We start from the raw sequence: 25,371 nt of genomic DNA on the forward strand, positions 1-25,371 counted from the left end.
AATCGAATAAAATCAGTAAAGGACCAAATGAACGGCAAACGACAAAAAATGGAAGTAATCTTTTAAATGATTTTAGATAATTCAGTTCAATTCAATTCCCGCAACAAGTTATCCCCTTCCGGCTGGCGGGAGGCCAGGGGAAAGATGGGCCAGCACTGGCAGGGCTTCTGACCGGCCTGGCCTGGAGGCAGCCACGTGCCGAGGGGCAGGCCAGACCCTCCCCCCTTACCTTTGTGGCACCGGAATCAGGAAGACGCTGTCCTGGACCTGAACTCGCACCCGGACAGGAGGCGACGGCAGCTGCAAGGGGTGGAGGGGGGAGAGCAGAGGCTAAGGAAGCCGCTCGGGGTCCTCCCTGGCTCAGGATGGGGGGGCTCAGCCCCAAACCTCACCTGCATGGCCCCCGAGGGCGGGCTGTCACCCCTCCGAGGGGGACTGCTGTCGGTTCCTTGCAGGAGGCCGCTGGGCTCAGCGCCGGGGTCTGGTCGTGGTGGGGGGCCGGCCCCTCGGCTCCTCCCCAGCAAGGTCCGGTCTAGGGTGAGGCGACTCTGGCGGGCAGGTCTCCTCCTCCTCCTGGCCGTGGGGGTGGTCTCGGGGGGCTGGCAGGGTGCCCCCCCTTCACTGTCCTCCGAGCCGGACCCCCAAGCCTGGGCTGGGCTCCGGCGGCTCCTTTTGCGAGAGCCCCCGCTGGCCCCCAGGTCGTCCTCCAGCCAGTCGTCGCCCACGTATTCGTCTGCGGGGATCAGGGCTGCGCGGGGGGGTCCCTGGTGGTGCTCTGGGCTCAGAGGCGGGCGGAGGGGGGCACTGCCCACCCCAAGCATGGCAGCTTGATAGTCTGCAGGGGGCGCCCTCCCGGCCTCCCCCACCAGGGCCGGGTCAAGCAGACGCTGCCTCTTCTTGACCGGCCGCAGAGGCGCCATGCAGTCCTCCGATTCCGGCTCTTGGTGGCGCTGCCTGGCACCAGGGGGCTTCCGAGGGGGGCACTCGGAGAGCTCTGCATCGAAGAGCTGGCTGGCGGGGTCTCCGCGGGGAGGCGGGGGCCGGGAACCTGCAAGGGAGTTGGATGAGGCCAAAGCCCCTCCCCCTTTCTCCCCCAGTCCAAGCATCCTGGGAAGCTCCAGGACAGGAAGGGGTGTCAACTGGGGTGGGGGGCTCCCAGTCATTTAGGGCAGGGGTCTTCAAACTTGGCCCTTTGATGACTTGTGGACTTCAACTCCCACAAGTCGTAAAAGGGCCATAGTTCCCTCACACTGGCTGAGGAATTCTGGGAGATGAAGTCCACAAGTCATAAAAAGGTCATAGTTCCCTCACGCTAGCTGAGGAATTCTGGGAGTTGAAGTCCACAAGTCATCAAAGGGCCAAGTTTGAAGACCCCTGATTTATGGGGGGCAGCCAGGTCCTGAACACCCTCTCTTCCTGATCCTGCCATCCTCCTCCGAGCTGCTAAAACCGGGGTCTTCAAGACGTGGGACTTCAACTCCCAGAATTCCCCAGCCGGTTAGTCAGCATGAGGAATTCTGGGAGTTGGTCTCCAAGTCTTAAAGTTGCCAAAGTTTAGAGACACCCCCGACCCCACCTCTTAGTGCTAAAACGAATGTGAGCCGGAAGCTTGGCCAACCCTGGTTTGGGTTTTGCGGCTGAATGTGGCTTCCCCACCCCCACCCTGTCCCCCCCAAGCTATTAGCCCCATTCCACAGTTTAGGGGGTTCCATTCCCAGCCAGGTCACTCTGCATTTGTGTACCTGGCCAGGTGAAGCACCTGACTCGCACACAGAATGGGCACAGAGCAGCCTGCTCACAGGCTACTCCAGTTTGAGGCTTGTACTATTTAGCAAGGTCAGTCAGGGGTCTCCAAGCTTGGCAACTGGAAGACATGTGGACTTCAACTCCCAGAATTCCCTAGCCAGCACGTCTTCAAGTTGGAGACCCCTGTTGTAAAAGGAAGCAGAGAAACAGATTGAGATCCAAGTTCTCACAACAAGGGGGTCTCCTTGGATCATGTCCTCCCACCTCCGAGTCTGGCTGGCGCCTGGCCTGAAGCAACCCCCACCCCTCCCACCATCCTCCTGGGTGCAGTCTCACCTTGCTCTGCCATGGTTTTCCGAAGCAAACTCTCCATGGCTTTGCAGCGGTCGCGGGTTTCCTGGTCCAGATCCTTCCCATAGAGTTGGACCCAAGCTTGGAGGGTGCCCAAAGGGGTCAGGCCCTGAAGCAGCGGGAGACATACAGAACCTCAGCCCAAAGTCTATCGGGAAATCAGGAGACGGTGAATTCTAGTCCTGCCTTAGCTCTGAAAGCTGGCTGGGTGATTTTGGGGCCGATCGCCAGGTGACTGTGAGTTCTAGTTCCAACTTAGCCATGAAAGCCAGCTGGGTGAGTTTAGGCCAGTCACCTGGTGACTGTGAGTTCTAGTCCTGCCTAAGCCATAAAAGCCAGGTGGGTGAATTTAGGCCAGTCACCAGGTGACTGTGAGTTCTAGTCCCACCCAAGCCATGAAAGCCAGCTGGTTGAGTTTAGCCCAGTCACCAGGTGACTGTGAGTTCTAGTCCCGCCCAAGCCATGAAAGTTAGCTGGGTGAGTTTAGCCCAGTTACCAGGTGACTGTGAGTTCTAGTCCCGCTCAAGCAATGAAAGCCAGCTGGGTGAGTTTAGCCCAGTCACCAGGTGACTGTGAGTTCTAGTCCTGCCCAAGCCATGAAAGCCAGCTGGGTGAGTTTAGCCCAGTCACCAGGTGACTGTGAGTTCTAGTCCCGCCCAAGCCATAAAAGCCCGTTGGGTGAGTTTAAGCGAGTCACCAGGTGATGGTGAGTTCTAGTTCTACCTTAAGCACAAAAGCCGTTTGAATGACTTTGGCCCCCCGTTTCTTCTCTTTGAGCCCAATCCACCTCACAGGTTTGGTGTTGTGGGGGAAAATGGAAGGAAGAAGAATCTGGCATGCCACTTGAGGTATTTATAAAAATAACCAAGGCAGGATAAAAATGAATAAGTCAGTAGATAAGATAGCAAAGGGACAGAGAGAGATTCGAAAGTTAGAATAGAATAGAGCTGGAAGGGACCTTGAAGGTCTTCTAGTCTAGCCTCCTGCTCAAGCAGGAGAACCTAGACCATCTCAGACAAGGCAGTGTCCAGTCTCTTCTTAAAAACCTCCAGTGATGGAGCGCCTGCGATTTCTGGAGGCAAGCTGTTCCACTGGTTGATTGAACTCACTATATCCCAGGCTGGCCAGCTTCTCCAATAAAAGTCACACCAGTCCTGACACTCATGCTTGCCCACCCACGTCCACCCCCCACGGCAAACCCCAAGGGTCTCCTCACCATGGCATTGCGCAGCAACACTGAGGCGCCTCTACGGATCAGGAGCTCAGCCACATCAAAGTGGCCGCAATTGAGAGCGTCGTGCAGCGGGGTGATGCCGTCACAGCCCGGCCCCCCTGGGTCGTCAGTGGTGGCACCGTGGTCCAAGAGCAGGCGGACAACCTCTGAAAAAGATGCAAGGAAGTCACGGCCAACGTTGTTCTGCAAGCCATACAGATGAACAGAGTTGGAAGGGACCCTGGAGGTCTTCTAGTCCAGCCTCGATCAACAGGAGAACCTTGCAGAATAAGAGCTGGAAGGGACCCTGGAGGTCTTCTAGTCCAACCCCCTGCTCAGGCAGGAGACCCTATATACCATTTCAGACAAATGGCTTTTCCAGTCTTCTCTTTAAAACCTCCAGTGTCGGAGCGCCCACAGCTTCTGGTGGCCAGCTGTTCCACTGGTTAACTGTCCTCCCCGTTAGGAAGTTTCTCCTCATTTCCAGGTTGCTTCTCTCCTTGATGAGTTTCCAGTCCTTCCCTCTGGGGCTTTGGAGAATAGATTGAACCCCTCGTCTTTGCTTACGAGCGGAAGCTGCACCCCCTTCGTTCAGTCCCCGCTTACCCAGGTGCCCGTGATTGCAGGCCTCGTGCAGGGGGGTCCATCCGCAATAGTCCCGGGGGTTTACAGGATGCTCCTGACGCAGAAAGAGGATGGTAAAGCTGGAGGAGGAGGAGGCTGAGGGTTTGGGGCTATAAAAGGAACTTTTTTTTATTAATTCAATCTGTGCCCTATCGCTCCCCTCTGTTGGAAACTATCTTGTAGGTTTTAATTTTAATTTCTCCTTTCGGGGGGAGCCACAGAACTAACTTGTAAGCAGGAAGGGGGGGGGAAATAACATCCGCAGGGATTTCACAGCTTCCTTTCTGAATACTAATTCTAAATCAGGGCTATCCAACCTTGGGCACTTGAAGGCCGGTGGACTTTAACTCCCAGAATCCCCCAGCCAGCTATGCTGGCTGGGGAATTCTGGGAGTTGAAGTCCACCGGCCTTCAAGTGCCCAAGGTTGGACAACTCTTGTTCTAAAGGTTTGTTCTTTGAATAATTATTTTGGTCAAATATAAGGGGTGAGCTTAGAGGAAAGACAGGGTGTTCCTTCAGGCTGGCACAACGTGTCCCCCCCCTCAACCAGGCCGCAATTCTCTAGGTAGAGACAAAAGATGTGGGCTTGAACTGGACCCGAGAATGGGGTGCGCCACAAGGGAAACAGCCCCCCTCTAACCTGCCTTCAAGCACAAGGTTCCCCTCCCCCCCCCCTCGGCCATCTTCTTCCTTGCAAGCCCAAGGCTGGAGCTGGGCATTTTATAGCCCCGGGGTCACCTCCAGCCCTTTGTCTGTCCCTGTCCGGCCTGCGCGAGTTCAACTGGAAATGAGAAAATCAAATCTAAATAAGCTGGGTGCTGGCGGCAGAATTAAGTTCCACCTCTCGGTCTGGCCTTCCGCAACAGTCCCGTTTTTTCCTATGGCCCCTCGAGAAAATTCCTTGCCCACCCCTGCCCCAAGACTGACCTTCTCCAGAAAAAACTGGACTTGGCGCAGATTCCCCTCGATGCAGGCGCGGTGCAAAAGAGTCTCGCCCTTGTCGTTCCGCTGGTTCCACTGAGGAAAAGAGCGCCGACGTGGATCCCATCCGCGGGAAGATAGGCAGCCACCCGCCATACCAGCCCAAAGCCAAGGGGTCAAAGGAGCGCCTCAATGTAGTAGGCAAAGGGATGGCAGAACTTGGGGCCGAGTCAAACGAGGCGTCAGCCAAGAATCCCTACGTAGCCGCAAGCGAAATCACTCCAACCTCCCTCGAATTCCTTTGGCTCTGACTTATCACTGAGCAGGCACTGCTAAAATTCCTGCGCATAGGCCGTTGAGTGATAAATCAGTTTAACTGAGCCTTCACATGGGGGTCTTTTGTGGCTGACACCCACCCCTACGCCCCTAGTCAAAGCTTCTGGGCTGACCTTGCAGACCCTTCGCCGCCCAGGGACTGTTTTGCTGTAGCCTTCCATGTCCTCTTCTTCATCTGGAAGAGAAGCGGGGGGCGGGTGTGTGAGTGTGTGTGTCAGAGGAAGCATCAGGGGCTCCAAAGTCCCCGTGGACCCGTTGGGCGGGCCCCCCAGAGGGCTCCAAAGCAGAGACCCTCTCCAACCCGTGCAAATTCCACTCCACACAATGCCCGTGTCTCCCTCTTGTACGACCTCTCCCTTCTAACGTCATCCTGTTCCCCCTTAGTAGCTGCGCTCTGGGGCTGCTTTCCAGGCAAACCGAGGAGAGGGTTGAAGCGGACGATGCCATGGGGAGGAAAACAAGGCTTGTTTGCTGCCCACCCCCACCTTGGCATTTCCAGGGGCAGCTGGCCCAGCGCTGTTGTGCGAAGGCGTCTTCCTGGCTTCCTTGGTCAGGGACCGACTCCAGGAACACCCCCAGGACTACAAAGCTGCCATTTCAAAGGGAGAAGCTCTTTCCTGGCACAGGCTGGTCCTGACTGCCTTTGGACCAACCAGGAAGAGGCGGTGCTCACCTGGATTAAGGTAGCATCCTCACCCCTGCCTTCCTTCTTCAGCAAGAACTCACAAAGGTTAAGTGACCGTTTGACAAGTCAGGACAATTGCAGCCCGCCTGTCTCAGCGCTGCTAACATCGAATGTTCTTGCTTGACAAGAGGTGAAGAAGTAGCCGTTTCCTATGTTAAACTTGTGTATTGCTTTAAGACTAGTGCAGGGGTAGGCAACCACGGCTCTTTTATGACTCATGGACTTCAGGGAGTTGACTCAGGAATTCTGGGAGTTGAAGTCCACGAGTCATAAAAGAGCCGAGGTTGCCTAACCCTGGACTAGTGTATTGCTTTAGTTTAAGGTTAGGAGGGGGGATGAGTAGGAATGTACCTTCAAGGCCCTTCCTCTGGGTCTTCTAACGGAAGGGAAACTGATTCTTTAAATCAAGTGGAGAATGTGATTAATGACAAAATTAGAAAGGTGGAGAATTGTGTTTTAATGTATTGTGCAAGGGGGCGGAGATTTCAGATTCCAGCTTCCTTCGAGCAAGCCTTTGCCGGTGTATAATTAGGCTAATAAAGGACTTTTAAGGTAAACAATGCCTCAGAGTCACTTGAAAAGCCCAGACCTCGGAAACTTGACACCGCCCTTCGACCAACCCCCACCCCCTCTCCTCCACCAGGAAGGGCGAGACCTAAAAACTGGACTCCCTATAGGTGGTCCTCGATAGCTCATTTAGTGACCGTTCAAAGTTACCACAGCATTGGGGGGGAAAAGACTTTTTTTCACACGACCGTTGCGGCATCCCCAGGGTCACGTGATCAAAATTCAGATGCGTGGGAACTGGCTCACATTTATGACGGTCGCAGTGATCCCCTTTTGCAACCTTCTGACCAGCAAAGTCAATGGGAGAAGCCAGATTCACTTAACAGTCTTGTTACTAACTTAACAACTGCAGTGATTCAGTTAAGAACTGTGGCAAGAAAGATTGTAATGTAAGGCAAAACTCACTTAACAACTGTCTCGCTTAGCAATGGAAATTTTGGGCTCTGTTGTGGTCGTTGAGGACTACCTGCTTGTCCAGGGCCGGAAGAACCCGCCTGGCCTCTTTTCCCACAATGCTCACCGCTGTCAGAGAGCTCCACGTCGCTGGCCTCCAAGTCCTGGCTGTTCTGCAGCTCTTCTTCCTCGCTGCTCTCCCCATCTGAGGGGCAGCCCTGGGAGGCACGGAGGGCCTGCAGCCGGGCTGACGTCTCTGCTGTGGCCTCTGGCGGGCAGCCCCATCTCTGCTGAGAAGCTTGGAGGTGCTGCAGGATCTGAAGCTGACAAAGAGCGATTGGTGTGATCATCTGGCTAATGTCCAGAATGAAACAGCTAGGTGCCTCTTCGTTTCAACTTGCCATTAGAGTAAAGGTGTGTGTGGTTAAGGTGAAGAAACGAAACCTCTACGATTCCGAAACAGACTGTGAGAGCCTGAAACCCTTCCAAGGACATTTCAGTAGGTGTGGAGAAGAGGCAGACGGTTCCCATAGCAAAGTGAAATGGTTTACACGGACTACACGAGAGGGTGGGGTTTGGACTGGAGAGATTATTGTTTAATTCTATGAACTGGTGTCTGGGGGCCTCAGAGTTAGTTTTGCTTCGACGTTACCATGCCGTGTATTCATGAAACCGTAAGACTTTCGGAAACGAAATGAACTTGAGACTTTTATTTGGAGCGTTGAGCTGGGTGTTGACAGCTTATTTTGAAGCGCAGCTGTCAGTCTTGCTCCAGGTCAAGCAAAGGCGAACTAGAGAGCGGCATTCTCCAAACCTGGCGACTTTAAGACTTGTGGACCTCAACTCCCAGAATTTAAGTTCACAAGTCTTAAAAGTCGCCAGCTTTGGAGACCCCCCCTCCCTTCTATAGACGGAATCGGGAGAAATCCCGTTTTTTTGCACGAAAAGCAAAATGTTTTGAAAGAAAAAAACCAGGAAGGTCCAGTTACTTTTTGAAAAAATAACCCTTTGGGACAACCATGGCCCTTTCCTGTTTTCACCACCTTCCTTTTGCGAACTCCCCCCCAGAGCACCCCCCTCCCCCGCTCACCTCCAGTTTGGGGTCACCGGCCTTTTGGGCACATTGCAGAGCGGCTTGGAAACAGGTCTCCAATTGCTGGTAGCTCTCGCCAGCCTCCTCCTTGGCCAGGGCGATGTTCAGCCACGTTTTGCCCTCCTGGCGTGGACAGAATAGACCAAGCTTAAAAGCATTTAGACCTATGTCCCACTTCGTGGTGTTTTACAGCACTCTCTGGGCGGTTTTACACTGTCAGCATTACTTGCATACTTGCCCCCAACAATCTGAGTCCTCATTTTACCGACCTTGGAAGGATGGAAGGCTGAGTTGGCCTTGAGCCAGTCAGGAACAAACTCCTGGCAGGGGGGGCAGTTAGCCTGCAATACGGTTCTCGAAGCACTGTTAGAGACCCCGCACACCCACTTCACGGTCTGTTCCTGTTGCTCCCCTTTGGGAGGAGGCTTCTAAGTATTTATAGCAGGACCACCAGATTCTGTCACTGCTTTGTTCCCTCTGCCCTCCATCTGGTAAACTCGCAAGATTCGTTTTTCTTTCATGTATATGTATACATCTGAATGAGATAAGACTGTGGGGTTTTTTTTCTGGGCCACATATGTGTGCATATATGTATAATTTATTTTATTTATTTCTTGTTTTGTCATGTTTATGCAGTGTATATTGGAGGTGGTTACCCTTTGAGCGCTGTGTGCAATGAAATCTCATTTTAATGTGTGCTGATTAGTGTACATTTAAAGTGACAATATAGTTATTTCTATTCTATTCTATTCTATTCTTTCTTTCTCCTATTTTCTATCCTACTCTACTCTATTCTAATTCTATTCTATTCTATTTGTTATTCTATTCTGTTCTATTCAGAGTTCTATCCTATCCTATCCTATTTCTATTTTCTATTCTCCTCTACTCTATTCTATTTCTATTCTATTTGTAATTCTATTCTATTCTATTCTGAGTTCTATCCTATCCTACCCTATCCTATCGTACTCTACTCTACTTTATTCACCACTGCACAACCTTAAGTAGTCTCCAGGGTTCTCCAGCCTTGGCCACTTTTGTGGACTTCAGCTCCCAGAATTCCCCAGCCAGCCACCGTCTGCAGGCTTTAAAGTTGCCAAGTTTAAGACGTCTGTTTTACCTCACCATCTCCCTCCAGGATGCTATTGTCTCAACAGGAGGCATTGGCTGGGGGGGGGGGAGCACATCCTGTAGACACACCCCTGGAGCCTTCCTTCTCTCGTCCCCCATTACCTCCACGGGGTTCCCACGCCGGAGGGCCAGTTCTGCTTGGTAATGCTGCACCGCCTGGGCATGGTCCTTGAGGTCCCCGAAGGTGGCTGCCAAAGAGACGTGAATCACAGCCAACTCCTGCTCCGGACGCCCCAAGGCCTGGGCGTGGCCGAGCTAAAAAAGAGCAGCCCACACAGTTTAGGGGGGCAGGAAATAATAATAATAATAATAATAATAATAATAATAATAATAATAATAATTATTATTATTATTATATTGTTATTATCGTTGTTACTTCTGTTTGTAGTAGTAATAACATAATTAATAATAATAATAATAATAATAATAATAATAATAATAATAATAATAATAATAATATAGCTCCAATTATTTTGGGATTGCACCCAAGTAATAGGTCCCTTGGGTGCAATCCCAAAACAACTGGAGCACCACTTGAGCACCATCATCAGCATTGACAAATTCGCCATCAGTCAATTGCAAAAGGCGGCCTTACTAGGAACTGCTTCCATCCTGCGACGAGATCTGTAATAACACCAAACATCCACATCTGCCTATCCCGGGTCCTTGGTAAGGACTCGATAGGTAGACAAAAATGCCAGATCCAGTCTGAACATCTGGCTGACTGTGTGATGATCAATAATGGAGCTGGAAGGGACCTTGGAGGTCTTCTAGTCCAGCCCCCCGCTCAAGCAGGAGAAGCTACACCCTCTCAGACAGGTGAATGTCCAGTCTCCTCTTAAAAATCTCCAGTGATGGAGCGCCCCCATCACTGCCCGGGCGAGAGACCTAAAGGGGCCATTTTGGCAGGGGCAGCTGGCCCCTCTTCCTCCCCCCTCCCCCCATTCCTCCGTGGCCTTGCCCCCCCAAACCCCTTGCCCCTACCTGCTTCTCATAGGCTCCCACAGCCCGCCGATACTCGCCCATCTTGCAGAAAAGGTCACCCAGCTGCTCGGAGAGTCCCAGGGCTGCCTCCAGGTCGCCAGCGGCCTCGGCCTCCTCCAGGGCTCCTTGCAAGCGACTCACCTTCGTGGCTGCCGGGCGGGAAGAGTCACACCAGGGTGGCGAGGGGCGTGGGGCACCCTCTAAGCCCCAGAGCCTGCGGCCGGACCCACAGGCACCAGCACTCACCGTAGCGCAGGTTGCGGCCAACGCTGTCCCGCTGCTGGGGCTGCCAGGAGCCCAGGCGGTAGGCCTTCTTCAGCGACCGTCTGGCGGCCACAAAATCCCCCAGACCCAGCAGGACCTGCGGGTGACCAAGGGCAAAGGTCAGAGAATGCCCCTTCCTCCACGCCCGGGCAGGCCAGGAGCACCACTGGGGATAGGGCTGCCCTTGTTCTCAAAGCAACATAGAAGCCTAGGGCTGGAAGGGACCTCAGAGGTCCTCTAGTCCAACCCCCTCCCAAGGTTGGAGACTTTATACCAGGGGTAGGCAAACTCGGCTCTTTTATGACTCATGGACTTCAACTCCCCAGCCAGGTATTCAGCCTTGGTCCCTTTAAGACTTGTGGATTTCAACTCCCACAATTCCCCAGCACCTTTGTCCCTTTAAGACTTGTGGACTTCCACTCCCAGAATTCCCCAGCCAGGTATTCAACCTTGGTCCCTTTAAGACTTGTGGACTTCCACTCCCAGAATTCCTCAGCCAGGTATTCAACCTTGGTCCCTTTAAGACTTGTGGACTTAAATTCCCAGAATTCCCCAGCCAGGTATTCAACCTTAGTTCCTTTAAGACTTGTGGACTTCAACTCCCAGAATTCCCTAGCCAGTGCATGCTAGCTGAGGAATTCTGGGAGTTGAAGTCCACAAGTCTTAAAGGGACCACGTTTGGACACCTCTGCTCTAGGGTTTAGCCACGCTTGTGCAGAGCGAGGAGACAAGAGCACCTTGGAATCCGTGGGGCCCAGGTGAGCCCCCCTCTCAAGGTGTCTTCTCTTACCTGGGCGATGCTGGCATAGCACTCGCTCTCCATGCATTTCTCCTTCATCTTGCAGGCGCATTCCCGGGCACGCTCCAGGCAGCGCATGGCTTTCGAGTGCTCCTTCTCCCGCAGGTAGATGTTCCCCAGGTTGAAGTAGGCTCGGAACAGGTCTTCCGACAGGTGGGCCTGCCTGGGAGGTGGGGAAAGAGACGGTGGGCGCCCTGGCAACGCCCTGCCTGATGGGCCAAGGAGTCCCGGAACCTCTCTGGCTGCCCGCAAGGAGCTTATCCTCCAGAGTTCCAGCGTTAAGAGTTAATATTTCCACCCTCACATTTTATTTTCTATATATGCTGGTTTGTATTTTGATGTGCTTCAGAGCTTGTGTGAAGTATGAATGAAGGAAAATAAATAAATAACCAATTAAGGTATTGGAGAGGAGCCCTTCAGACGTACGGACAGGGAGTTCTTGACTTGCAAGTTCGTTTAGTCACCGTTCAAAGTTACGACCGAAAAAAGTGACTTGTGATCCTTTTTTTTCACACTTACGACCGTTGCAGCATCCTTCCCCCCCCCACCCCGCCATGGTCACGCGATTTACATTCAGAATGCTTGACAACTGACTCATATTTATGTCCGGGCTCACGTGGTCCACCCTTTTGCGAACTTCTGACGAGCAAAGTCAAAGGGGGGAAGCCGGATTCGTTTTACAACCGTATTACTAACTTAATAATTGCAGTGATTCACTTAACGACTGTGGCTGTAAAAGGGGCAAAACTCACTTTAGCAAATGCCTCGCTTAGCAACAGAAATTTTGGGCTCAGTTGTGGTCCTAAGTCCAGGACTACCTGTAACAGAGTTGGAAGGGACCCTGGAGGTCCTCTAGTCCAACCCCCAGCAGAGAGCTGCCCCGAGCCCTCCCGGCCTCCGCAAACCCCAGGGCTTCCCAAAGCCCCCTGCTCCCCTTCAGCAGATTCAGCCCCAGGTGGAGCCGGGAGGAGAGAGGCGTGCCGTGGCCCCTCAGGAGGAACCCCCGGACCCCCCTTACTCTGAAATGTAGATGCTCTTCTTGATGTAGGAGGTGCGCAGGGCTGGGTTTCTCAGGCTGTCATAGATCAAGCCCAGGTTGAGGTAGAGCCGTGCCCTCATCTCACTCACCTCCCTACGCGGGACCTGACCTGCAAGGAGAAGAGAGCCTGCAGGATCCGATATGAGTTCGAGTTTGGTCCTTCCAAGTCCTGCTTGAGCCCATCCTCAGGGAATAGGATAGGATAGGATAGGATAGGATAGGATAGGATAGGATAGGATAGGATAGGATAGGATAGGATATGGAATGGGAATAGAATAGAATAGAATAGAATAGAATAGAATAGAATAGAATAGAATAGAATAGAATAGAATAGAATAGAATAGAATAGAATAGAATAGAGAATAGAGAATGGAATGGAATGGAATGGAATGGAATGGAATAGAGAATAGAATAGAATGGAATGGAATGGAATAGAATGGATTAGAATAGAATAGAATAGAATAGAATAGAATAGAATAGAATAGAATAGAATAGAATAGAATAGAATAGAATAGAATAGAATAGAATAGAATAGAATAGAATATAGAATGGAATGGAATAGAATAGAGAATAGAATGGAATAGAATGGAATAGAATGGAATGGTATAGAATGGTATAGAATAGAATAGAATAGAATAGAATAGAATAGAATAGAATAGAATAGAATAGAATAGAATAGAATAGAATAGAATAGAATAGAATAGAATAGAATAGAATAGAATCTGGAAGGGACCTTGGAGGTCTTCTAGTCCAGCCCCCTGCTCAAGGAGGAGAACCTATACCATCTCAAACAAGTGACTGTCCAGTCTCTTCTTTAAAATCTCCAGTGATGGAGTACCCACGATTTCTGAAGGCAACTTCTGTTCCACTGGTTAATTGTCCTCAGTGTCAGGAAGTTTCTCCTCAATTCCAGGTTGCTTCTCTCTTTGGTCAGTTTCCAACCATAGTTTCTCGTCCTGCCCTCTGGTGCTTTGGAGAATAATTTGACACCACCACCACCCCCCTGCCTTGTGGCAGCCCCTCTTCCTCTCCCTCTTCTCCCTCTCTCCAGCATGTGTACACTGGGCTGTTCTAGGCATTGCATTTATACAGCTCCTGGCTGTGTGTAGCTTTTAGTTGTAGAGAGCTGATTTACCATTGGCCTATCAGGTACTTAGGAGCCCAGGGCACAGGGAAACAACAGTTGGTGACTTAATAGCCAGCCATCAACATCCTAATTAACAATTAAAAGCTGCACACAACCAGGAACCATATAAATACAATGCGTAGAACAGCCCAGTGCACGTATGTTATGTACATTCTATACACATCTATCTATATTATATTGCTAAGGTTTGTTTTATCCTACATAAGCTAGAGAGTGATGGATTTTAGAATTTATAGTTGTTAGTATATGGTTGCTTAGGTTTGTTTTTTTTCTATATATATACCTTGTATTTAGCTCTGGGAAGTAGGGGGGGGAGGGGGGCAGGGGGGGAGGTAGAGGGGGGGAGGAGGGAGCGGGAAGGGGGGTTTTTTAAAGGAAAATTGTATTTTAAAACTTTTCAATTAAAAAAAAAAGAAGAGAATGGACAACCATTTGTCTGAAACGGTGTAGGGTCTCCTGCCTGGGCAGGGGGCTGGACTAGAACAGAGGCCCCCAACCTTTGGGGCACCAGGGACCGGTTCCGTGGAGGGTGCCTGGTTTTGTGCGCTGCCTGCATCCCGCGGATGGGGCTTTGCTTGTTTGTGCAGACCAGTTGTTGGCATGCCGTGGCCTGGTACCGGTCCACAAACCGGGGGTTGGGGACCCCTGGACTAGAAGACCTCCAAGGCCCCTTCCAACTGGGTTATTCTGCTGTGTTATTTTGAGGAGAGAGACGTTCCCTGCAGACGGGCTCCGAAAGCTCAGAAGACGGAATCTCCGGTCCCGCTGACCCACTCAGATTGTATCCTGCCATATTATCCTGGCAAAGACGTACCTCGGTACTCATCGTGAATTGGTTAATGGGTGGCACCACACAGGAGGGGTGACGAGTACCAAAAACAACGAGTACCAGTTGACCCTTTATTTCCGCCGGGAAGGACTTCTTGTCCGTTCCCCACGGTCCTCCCCCTCTTTCTATCGCAGCGATTCGAGTAGGAAACAAACAAATACCAGGATGATACTTTAATGTCAGAACGCACCGGGTACCAAATTCGAGGAGTTTTGAAGCAGTCAAGTACCGAAGTACCACTGTACTTCGTTCGTGAGAAGACAGCTTGCTGTAGACCAGCCAGCTTCCACCCCGAACTCGGGAATCCTTCCGTAAGGAAGATGCAGGTTCTTAAACCCCCCAAAGGCCTTGTCCCACTTTCAGAGGGGGGGATACCAACCCATGGGACCCCAAGGGGCCCTGCCCTGCCTCCCACCTCTCTCCATCCGTGGTACCTTCCAGCTTCTCCTCCAGAACGCCCAGGCTCTTCATGAAGGCTTTCTCAGCCTCTTGTAGGGCTTCCCCCAGCGGCTCACTCTCGGCCATGAACATGTAGGTGCGGCCGATGGTGGCCCAAGCCCTCTGCTCCTCCACCCCATTGGAGACGGAGCTGGCCAGTTCCAGATGGCGGCGCTGGTGCTGGGGAAGAGAGAGACGGAGAGGAAGATACGCTCACACAACGCAACCACCTCAAATCCCTGTTCGCTGGGCTGAGCGGTAAGTACGGGCGGTCCCTGACTTGCAACCGCTATGGAGCCTCGCGACGGTTGTGAAGCGGGTCATCGCGTGACGGCCGGCCCGGTTTTCTGACCGATTTTTAGTAGCGGTCATTAAGTGGTTGTGGTTTGCTACGGTGTGTCTTTGCCCAAAACCATAAAGGAAACAGCAAACACACAAACTGTGGCCGTGTTTCTGGGCTGCTTTGATTTCCAGGGCCGCCTGTCAAGGTTCCGAGTGATGATCCCAACAAAGTAAGCCCAGCTGAGACATTCCCGTCTCTAATGCAAAACTTTGTTGAGCACAGCATATCAGCACTGATGAGCAGAAAACCAGCTCTGGGAAATTGGGCGCCAGAGCAATAAATTAAAAGTGTAGGAAGTCCCTTTCCTCCTGGCAGTGCCAATCACATTCCCCAATTAAGCGGCAGATAATTTGTTAGGAGAAAATCTTCAGTTCCCAGCCAAACAGTTCTTCAATGACCCTGATTCCCAGGTGCGCCGAGCACTCCGAACGTCCCCCTTCCCCCCTGCGTCTGTCGGCAAGCTGAGAAACGAAAATGGCCGAGCAGAATAACGTTCCTTCGAGGCTTGACACCGCCCAGACTTGTTTGCTGAGATGGGCGGATACAGAAATCGGATCAAATCGAATCAAACCAAAAACGAAGTGAAGTAAACAAACAAATGCTGCAAACAGATGTAAATGCGGGCTGGTTGCCGAGGGCCTGAAATGCAGTCACGTGACCACATGGAGGGAGGGTCATGTGACCGGGGGGGGACTTTGGAACTGGTCACAAGCACCTTCTGGAGGGCCTGTGGTATCTTTGAACAGTTGCTAAGCAACCGGGCGTTAGCCGAGGAATAATAATAATAATAATAATAATAATAATAATAATAATAATAATAATAATAAATAATTTGGAAGGGACCTTGGAGGTCATCTAGTCCAGCCCCCTGCTCAGACAGGAAACCCTATATACCATTTCAGACAAAGTCTCCCGGCCTTCCTACCTTGAGGGCAGCTTCATAGTTCTCCAGCTCAGCCAAGCACTCCCCGATTTTCCGGTGGGCGACCGCGCAGCCGATGAGGTCTTTGCTGCTCTCCAGGAGCTGCAGTTCCAGCCTGTGCTCGTCCAGAGCTTCCCGAAAGCGTCCTGCAGGGTGGAAGGGGCAGTGGCGACCGTCAGATGGCGGAGGAAGGAACTGTGGGAAATGTCCCAGGGTGCTGTGGGGGCTCCATCCCGGGAGGTTTTCAAGAGGAGACCGAACAGCCGTCTGTCTGAAACAGTTGTAGGGTCTTCGCCCTGGGGTTGGACTAGAAGACCGCCGGGGTCTCTTACAACTCTTGTCATTCTGTATTCTCTAAAAGTTCAGAGGCAAAGGACGAGGGGGCAGGGGATGATGGCAGTGTTCAAATACTTGAGGGGCTGCCATAAAAGAGAAAGGGGTCAACTCATTCTCTAAAGCACCGGAAGGCAAGAGAAACAATGGTTGGAAACTGATCAAAGAGAGATGCAGCCCGGAACTAAGGAGAAAGTTCCTGATAGTGGAGAACAGTTAACCAGTGGAACAGCTTGCCACCAGAAATTAAATTAAATTAAATTAAATTAAATTAAATTTAAATAAATTAAATTTCGGGGACTTGATTTAATTAATTGTTTTAATCTGATTTTAATTTTTGTATGTTATGTTTTTAACCTTCCCTGTAAACTGCCCTGAGTCCTACGGGAATAGGGCGGTATATAAATGTAATAAAATAAAATAATAAATAATAAATAAATCGTGGGTGCTCCATCCCTGGAGGTTTTCAAAAAGAGATTGGACAAACATTTGTCTGGAATGGTAAGAGGGTCTCCTGCCTGAGCAGGGGGCTGGACTAGATGACCTCCAAGGTCCCTTCCAACTGTTATTCTGTTATGAAGAGCGATGGAGGGGACGAATGGCCAGGCCTTCATTTCACTCTCCTGCAGAGCCTCGCCTGAATCCTGAGGGCGTTCAAGATTTTAGTGACCGCTCAAAGTCACGGCACAGAAAAAAAAGGGACTCATTTTTCAGTTACGACCTTTCAAGCCTCCCCACGGTCATGGGATCCAAATTCAGCCGCATGGCAGCTGGTTCACATTTGTGACGGTCACTATGTCCTGGGGGTGGTGGTGGTGGTCACGTGATCCTCTTTTGTGACTTTCTGACCAGCAAAGTCAATGAGAGAAGCCAGATTTGCTTAACAACCATGTTACGAACTTAACAACGGCGGTGTTTCACTTAACAACTGTGGCCAGAAATGCCATAAAAAGGGACTCCCGGTGGGGCAAACATGGGGGGCTCATGCACTGAACTGGGAGCAGAAAAAAGGGGGAAAAGACCACTTGTGACAGTTTTTCACACTTACGACCGTTGCAGCATCCCCAGGGTCACGCGATCAAAATTCGGATGCTCGGCCACTGACTCGTACTTATGACAGTCGCCGGGATCCCCTTTTGCGACCTTCTGACCAGCAAAGGGGGAAGGCAGACCGCGTTACTAACTTAACAACTCAAACGATTCCCTTAACAACCGTGGGAGAAAGGGTGTATAACAGGGCAAAACTTGCTGAACAAATGTTTCACTTAGCAACATAAATTTTGGGCTCAGCTGTGGTCGTAAGCCGAGGACTACCAGGTACGTGTCTCCTTTGTACCCTCAACCTCATAGAGTCACTGAGTTCTCTGTCCCCGTGTTTCCTCCTGTGCCAGCCGTGCTGTCTGAAGTGACCGCTGTGGGTCGCCCCTGAAGCCCCCTGAGCGACGGTCTCAACCCTCGTGACGCTCACCGTGACGGGCCAAAACTTCTCCCAGCCGGTTGCAGAGAGTGGCTTCCTCCTTCTGGTCCCCCCTCCGCCGCGCTTTCTCCTTGCTCTTCTGGATCTCTGGAGGAGGCGAAGGGAAGTGGCAAGAATCTCAGCACAGGGTTTAAAAGGAAAGCGTTACGGAGGGTGGTGAGCACAGCACAAGACATTGTGGGCTGTCGCCTGACACCACTGGATGACCTCGCCAGGGCCCGCTGCCTTGGAAGAGTGAGGAAAATCCTCAGGGACGACTCGCACCCTGGATGGTATCTCTTTACTCTCCTACCATTGAAGATACAGGAGTATAGCCAGCCGCACCAACAGGCTGAAGAACAGCTTTTATCCATGGGCTGTCAGGCTTTTGAACGGGAAATAGTTTTATAAACTTTATGCATGATTGACTTTGCGAGGCTGGTGCATTGTGCAATTAGCTCAGATGGTGTAATAAGATGGAGAGTTTGTGTCACTGTGAGTTGTGGTAGTGGGGGGGGGGCACGAAGGGAGTCTCAGCCTATCTCAGTGTATACATGGTTGTACTTTGACAATAAAGGTTCATTCAAACGATGGATCCTCCACTTGGCTGAGAGCCGGTTTGGTCCAGGCAAGAAAGCAGGAGACCCTGAGTTCAAATCCGGCCTTAAGCACAAAAGCTGACTGGGTGACCAGGAGACGGTGAGTTCTAGTCCCGCCTTAGTCATGAAAGCCTGTTGGGTGATTTTGGGCCAATCACCAGGAGAAGGTGAATTCTAGTCCCGCCTTAGGGAGGAAAGCCAGCTGGGTGACTCTGGGCCAGTCACCAGGAGACTGTGAGTTCTAGTCCCGCCTTAGGAATGAAAGCTAGGTGACTTTGGACCAGTCACCAGGATCACTGTGAGTTCTAAAGCCAGCATTATCGTGAAAGCCCATGGAGAAAGTGTATTAAATATTTGTTGCCTTTTGAGTTATTCGTAAAAATAATGTAGACGGGATAGCAATTAAATAAATAAATAAAATACCTAGGAGCATCCCTTTATTGGCCTGATCTAGTACGGCTCTTCTCTTAACCATCATTAATTTGCACTGAGGGCTCCTGAATCTAAGATAACCTCACTGCAGTACTTTTCAAAAATGCTCACTGATTCGTGGCTGTAGCACGGCCCCTGTCCACACACTAAAGTCGGTCATTTTCAGGCCCAGTGAGATAAGTGAAAGTGGACCTTTTCTCTTCCAGGTTAAAGTCAGGCTTGTAATACAGGAAGTGGTCGACTTAATAAGTCTTTGTTTAGTGACCGTTCGGAGTTACAACGTCACTTTAAAAAAGTGACTTATGACCATTTTTCACACTTACGACATTGCAGCACTCCCACAGTCACGTGATCAGAATCCAGAGGCTTGGCCACTTACATTTATAACGGTTGCAGCGTCCCAGGCTCCTGGGATCCCCATTTTGTGACTTCCTGACCAGCAAAGTCAACGGGGAAGCCAGATCCACTTAACAACTGGGGCAAAGCTGACTTAACAAGTGTCTCGCTTAGCAACATAAATTTTGGGCTCAATTGTGGCCGTAAGTGGAAAGACTACCAATGGTCTATCTATAGCAGGGGTGTCAAACTGTCGGCCTGTGGGGCGGATGCGTCATGCCGAAACCGCACCCACCTCACCTTCGGCAATGGGGAAAAAGTCGCGACACGTCACATGATGCGTTTGACACCCCTGGTCTATGGGGTCTCTCGCTTGAGCAAAGGGTTGGACTAGAAGACCTCCAAGGTCCCTCCCAACTCTGAGGATGTTCTATGTCAGTGTTTCCCAACCTTAGGAACTTGAAGATGCGTGGACTTCAACTCCCAGAATTCCCCAGCCAGCATAGCTGGCTGGGGAATTCTGGGAGTTGAAGTCCACGCATCTTCAAGTTCCTAAGGTTGGGAAACGCTGTTCTATGTACTGTGATCCATGTACTCTATATGTCATATGTTCTGATCTGGGACACGCTTAGATCCAAGCACGGGTCAGACCTATCTGGCCACCCAACCCCCTGGGAGGTTGGCAGGAAAGACTGGGAGGGGGGCCTGCCCCAAGACCTGAGCTGTGTCCGAGGATTACCCCCCCCCCAAAACACAGTCCAGCCCCTTCCCCACTCGTCCCTTTGATCCCTGCAACAGCTCTTTTTCCCCCCTCGAAGGCGATCCCAGCATCCCGGAAAGGGGGCAGGGAAGGAAGGAAACCAACTGTAAGGGCCCGACTAGAGGACCTCGGGAGACGCCCCCTTTGGAATCCCTCCCCCCGGCAGAAGCTGGGGCTCCTCGAAGCGGGCCAAAAGAGGGCGCTGTTTTGCAATGCTCCGTCCCCGGCTCTCCCCGCCCGGTAATCCTCCAGCCGCCCCCGGACTCCAGCTCCCATCCTCCGCGCTGGCCGCGGAGGATGGGTCCTCGCGGCCAGGGCACGAGAAGCGAGGGATCGGGCGGGGGGGGTTAGCCGTGGAGGATAGGATTTGTAGTCTTAACCCCCACCCCCACCCCGCACTCCCACCACTCACGCCGCAGCTCCCGGTCCCCCATCGCGTCCGCCCTGCAGCCGCCCGCGCGCCGAGTTCCCGCTCGTCCCCGCCGCCTCCTGATTGGCCGCACGGAAGACGGCGCCCCCTCGCCATTGGCTGGAGGCCGCCCTATCGAGAGCGGACTCCGCCTTCCTCCACGCCGGGGCCACGCCCCTTTCCCGGAGGTGGGGGGGGCCGCCGGAGAGAGAGCGAGGGAGCGGGATCCGGGCGTCGGGTGGAGTCGGCCGCAGCGGCGTGGACTTCAACTCCCAGCATTCCCCAGGCAGCTTTCTTAGCTAGGGAATGCTGGGAGTTGAAGTCCACCCATCTGAACGCGGCCAGATTGACACACATTCCGAGAAGGCTGATGGGTGAACCTGCTTCAGCCCCCCCCCCCCGCCGAAGGATGGGCTGGACAGCACGGGGGGGGGGGTTCCATTCCAGCGGAGGGTCCTGCAAGCCCCGTTCGACATCTGGGGAGGGGGGGCGCTTCTTATAACCCCCCTCCCAGCTGTGTCCCCACCTGCAGAGGAATTGGGGTGGGGGGGCCCTGGTTCTGCAGGGGGGGTCAAGTTGCCTGGGCTCCCAGCCCTGCAGAGAACTGGGCAGACCCCCCCAGAGCGGAAAAGTGCTGGAAAGTCTCAGGTACAGGCAAGCCCTCGATTTACAACCAAGCCCAGAATTTCTGTTGCTAAATGAGTTTGGTTGCAAGTTTCACCGCCTTTCTCGCCACTGTTGTTAAGTGAATGAATGCACTTTATTTATTTTTATTTATTTATTAATGGGATTTATATCCCGCCCTACCTCGGGACTCAGGGCGGCTAACAACAACAAAACTTAAAGGTCTCTGTACAGTAAATTAAAAATAAAATTTGAAATAAATTAAGATAAATGAAAGAATAGAGTTAGAATTGTAAATATAATTAAAATCCCTGTCAGCCTAGGTCAGCCAGGTGGAAAAGGAGTGTTTTGAGTTGTTAAATTAGTCATGGTTGTTGAGTGAATCTGGCTTCCCCCATGACTTTGCTGGTCAGACGGTCGCAAAAAAGGGGATCACGTGACCACAGGAACGCTACGACCGTCGTAAATCTGAGTCGGCTGCCAAGTGTCTTAATTTTGATCACGTGACCACGGGAACGCTGCAACGGTCGTTGAGTGTGAAAAACGGTTGTAAGTCCCTTTTTTCAGTAACTTTGGTCACTAAATGAACTGTTGTAATTTGAGGACTACCTGTAGTCCGACCCCAATTAAATCCTCGTTACAGGGACCGACCAGAGAAGCTCAGTTCCTCTTTATGGGATTTAGAACATGGAACATCATCAGAGCTGGATGGGACCCTTGGAGGTCTTCTAGTCCAACCCCCTGCTCAAACAGGAGACCCTAGGGCAGGGGTCTTCAAACTTGGCCCTTTTATGACTTGTGGACTTCAACTCCCAGAATTCCTCAGCCAGCTTTGCTGGCTGAGGAATTCTGGGAGTTGAAGTCCACAAGTCATAAAAGGGCCAAGTTTGAAGACCCCTGCCCTAGGGCCATTTCAAGACAAATGGCTGTCCCGTCTCTTCTTAAAAGCCTTCCAGTATATTTTGCAGCTGAAGTTTTGCCATAACGCAAGCGTCGTCATCGGGGCGCAGGGAGAGGTTTGAACCGAGAAATATTTAAGACATTTATTTTGTATTCCATGAATAGAAATTCTACAAATGGAATTTTTCCCCCCTAGGCCAGGGTTCTCCAACCTTGGCCACTTTAAGACTTGTGGACTTCAACTCCCAGAATTCCTGGCTGGAAGTCCACAAGTCTTATAGTGGCCAAAGTTGGAGACCCCTGTTCTAATCTAGGCCACAGGGGGGCTACTATTGGCAACTTTACAACCTGTGGACTCCCAAAATTTGCTGCTGGCTCAAGGAATTCTGGGAGTTGAAGTCCAAACAGGGTCATAAGGTTGCCACTCGCCCGTTCTCTTCCCATCGCCCTGGGCCCCTTTATTTCAGCAACAGAAAAATGCAGACTTGCAATTAAAAAAAAAAAAAAAGAGCCGAACATACCAGCATACAAGCGTATCTCACGGCAGCCAAGATGTGCTTTTTCCCACAGGACAATGTCCCAGTTTGCATGATTTATATATATTTTTCAGCCATTGCAGAGTATCCAATGGCCCATTTGGCTGCAACTGTTCTTGTTTGGAATGTTTTCCAACCCTGCAGTCTCCACGGGGCCGTTCGCCCATCGTCTGCTGAATCCTTTAACATCTGCTGTTGTGTGAATGAATCTAGGTTTGAAATGGCTACAGGAGGAACTCAAAGGGGGGGGGGTGATAAAAGGGAATGTTTTTCACCGTTCTTCACAAGCCATGGGTGATCTGGCTCCCTCCCAGCATCCTCATTGGGAAGGTAGGCATTTGAGGGTCCCAGGGTGGGTGGGTGGGTGGGGCAAGGGGGGGGAGAGAAGAGGGAGACCACAGGCTTTCTTCAGAGAGATTGGTCCACACAGGGGTTAGGGACGTTTGTACTTATGAGCTGCATCTCTAAAGCAGATTCAGAATCCCACAACAGAAAATAGATGCTTATAAATTTTGGACCTGCTTTGCAAGGAGGGGGGGAGCTATTAATTGTTGCAATAGATTTGTCAGTGTTCAACTAGGGGGGGGGGGGAGGAAGAGCTGAAGAAGCTTCTTGGATGAGAAGCAAAAAGCCTTCAAGGAAAAACGAAGAAAGTCCATCTGCCTCTTGGAAAAAAGCACCTTTGGGACACGCTGGACCTGGAGGATGGAGAATCTCCATAGACATTTAGCTACACCCTTTGGGATGAACCCCCTTCAAACGGTGTGGAAGTATGAACAGATTTCCACAAAACACTGCAGAAGAACTGAAGAAGCTTCTGGGCTGAGAAGCGAAACCTCTCCAAAGGAAAATTCAGAAACTCCGGTTGCCTCTTGAAAAAGCACTTTGGGGGACAGCCTGGACCAGACATCCCGGGGGCGGGGGCAGATAAAGTCTGGAGTTTTTTTAAAAAAATTCCCGTTCGTTTAGCTTTCTTTCATCTCTTCTTGTTTCGGATGTTGTATTTCGATCTTTTGAATAGAAGAAAACTGGATTGGGGCGAAAAAAAATCCCAAAGTACGTACAGTCCTCGAATTGTGACCACAGCTGAGCCCAAAACCTCTGTGGCTAAGCCAGACATTTTGTTAGCTGAGTTTTGCCCCGTTTGACGACTTTTCTCGCCACGGTTGTTAAGTGAATCAATGCAGTTGATAAAGTTCGTAACCCGGTTGTTAAGTGAATCTTTGCTCGTCAGAAGGTCGCAAAAGGGGATCCCAGGACACACACCCCCAGGCACGGCGACCATCACAAATGTGAGTCGATTGCCAAGCATCACGTGATGGTGGGGAGGCTGCAAACCTCAGAACCGTGAAAAAAGGCCACAAGTCCCTCTTTTCCAGTGCCCATGTAACTTTGAAAGGTCACTCAAAGGACTGTTGTAAGCTGAGGACGCCCTGTAGAGAGATCTCTCTTCTTGTCTGATTCCCTCCAGGCCCATTTAAATGCCCACAAACCTCCTGGCAAGGAGCAAATTCAAGCAAATGGCCAGGGCTTCTCCTGGTCTCCTCGGTGGCCCGGACTTGCCGGGCCACTAAGGAGTGCCCCCCCCATTTCCTTGGGGCCAGCAACAGCAGCAGCCTGAATCAAATTAGGGGTTACTGCATTCCCCCACCCTCAAATAATCCCCTTTTAGAAGGAAAAGCTGCAGATCATCCTCCGTGGCTCTGAAGGGAAGGTCAACCAGGTCAAAACAGCAGGGCCGAAGCCTTCTTGGCGGGCTCTTTTTCCATTATATATTCAAGATGGACAGTGTTTAACATTCATATGTTAGGTATATGTAGGGGTATAGGCCTATACGTATGTTGTATATAGTATGTCTTAGGTGCGGGTCATGTATGGGTTCGCTTTCAGAGCAGGGAACTAAATTTCATTTTCTGATGTGCGTCGTCGTGCCCACGGTAAACAAAGGACAATAAAAGTTATCTCCAAAGGCGGGCTAGGGGGAAGAGGTGATTTGACAGGTGGGCCTCGTATCCCAGGCTCTCCCAAGGGTGTCACTTTCCAGGTGGATCCTTCCATTCCCAGAAAGCCCCAGGTAGGGTGGTAGAAATATCAATCCTACTGGGACAAAATGCTGCTGAAAGTCTTAAGCGTGTCTTTGGCTGGGGGGTGGGGGGGGGAGAGAATTAAGGACTATGAATGTGGGTCAGGGAAACGTGGGGAATTGTTGTCCCAGGCCACGGGGGCAGAGATTTACTCTGGGTTTGCTTCAGACCAGGGATGTTCAACCTAAGTGACTTTGAAGACCTGTGGACTTCAACTCCCAGAATAACCCCAGCCACAGAGGTGGCCTTCGGTTTATTACCACGAATGGCTGGCTGGGGAATCCTGGGAGTTGAAGTCCACAGGTCTTAAAAAGCTTCCCCAGTTAGACTGCCCTGGTTTAGACTTTGCCATGCCCCAAAGACCACCAATTTTTTTTGTGGTATTATAAAAGGGGAGGGTGGCTTCTCTCTGGAAAAGATGGCTCTGCATTCTCCAACAGCCCTCTGGGCAGCCCGACTTCGCTACAGCCCACCTTGAAAGGCCCTTCACTTTGACCAGCTTCTTCACACTCACACATACACACACACACACATACGCACACAAGGAGACAGTGTGGTTTGGCAATTTTTTTTTAACTACATTACATACAGAAACTTGAAACGCAGACCACAAAAGAACAGAAGAACTCATTCCCAACGACATTAAAACCATTCCTCATTTTTAAAAGCCGTTTAAGTTTATAGGTTTAGTGCTCACAAGTAGGGGGGGGGAGAAGGACACATGGGGGACGGAAGGAAGGAAGGAAGCAGGAGAAGCGATGGAGAGGCTCCCAGGAGGGGGGGGGAGAAAGCTGTTGCTCCCCCCCCTTGCTATTCTAACCCCCCTCTCTCCTTAAGTGTCCAGGAGGTGGGCAGCTGGTGGGCACGGCGGCTAGCCCTGCGATAGAAAAATACCTGGAGAGTGAGCCCCACCCCACCCCACTCCGTCTCCCCACCTCGCCCCTACCTGGCTTCCGAACACCAAAGAGGGCCCCCCCCCACACGCCCCAAAACCAGGAACACAAATCATGAAATCTGAGCCGAGTACGAAGGACAGACACCCTTGCCAAGAAGCCGTTAGTTTTCTTCTTAAATTAGTT

The 25,371-nt window shown here is 51.3% G+C and overlaps 1 protein-coding gene across 1 annotated transcript in view; it reads right to left on the reverse strand.

Annotated features, from left to right (window-relative positions):
• TONSL (tonsoku like, DNA repair protein) overlaps positions 1–20,173 on the reverse strand; it is a gene marked incomplete at its 5' end in the record, with an annotated part of 28,003 nt that extends 7,830 nt beyond the window's left edge. Inside the window, 18 exons of the mRNA XM_083357901.1 lie at positions 230–300; positions 393–1,048; positions 2,083–2,206; positions 3,314–3,477; positions 3,917–3,989; positions 4,863–4,952; positions 5,306–5,367; positions 6,965–7,160; positions 7,928–8,053; positions 9,161–9,313; positions 10,043–10,191; positions 10,289–10,403; positions 11,097–11,268; positions 12,124–12,253; positions 14,555–14,738; positions 15,827–15,969; positions 17,625–17,720; positions 20,152–20,173. Coding sequence (XP_083214027.1) covers positions 230–300; positions 393–1,048; positions 2,083–2,206; positions 3,314–3,477; positions 3,917–3,989; positions 4,863–4,952; positions 5,306–5,367; positions 6,965–7,160; positions 7,928–8,053; positions 9,161–9,313; positions 10,043–10,191; positions 10,289–10,403; positions 11,097–11,268; positions 12,124–12,253; positions 14,555–14,738; positions 15,827–15,969; positions 17,625–17,720; positions 20,152–20,173 — 2,726 coding nt within the window. The remainder of the gene's footprint in view (positions 1–229; positions 301–392; positions 1,049–2,082; positions 2,207–3,313; positions 3,478–3,916; positions 3,990–4,862; positions 4,953–5,305; positions 5,368–6,964; positions 7,161–7,927; positions 8,054–9,160; positions 9,314–10,042; positions 10,192–10,288; positions 10,404–11,096; positions 11,269–12,123; positions 12,254–14,554; positions 14,739–15,826; positions 15,970–17,624; positions 17,721–20,151) is intronic.
• Between the last annotated feature and the right edge of the window lie 5,198 nt (positions 20,174–25,371).

The sequence above is a fragment of the Vipera ursinii genome (genome assembly GCF_947247035.1).
Source record: "Vipera ursinii genome assembly, chromosome: 3".
Lineage (NCBI taxonomy): Eukaryota > Metazoa > Chordata > Lepidosauria > Squamata > Viperidae > Vipera > Vipera ursinii.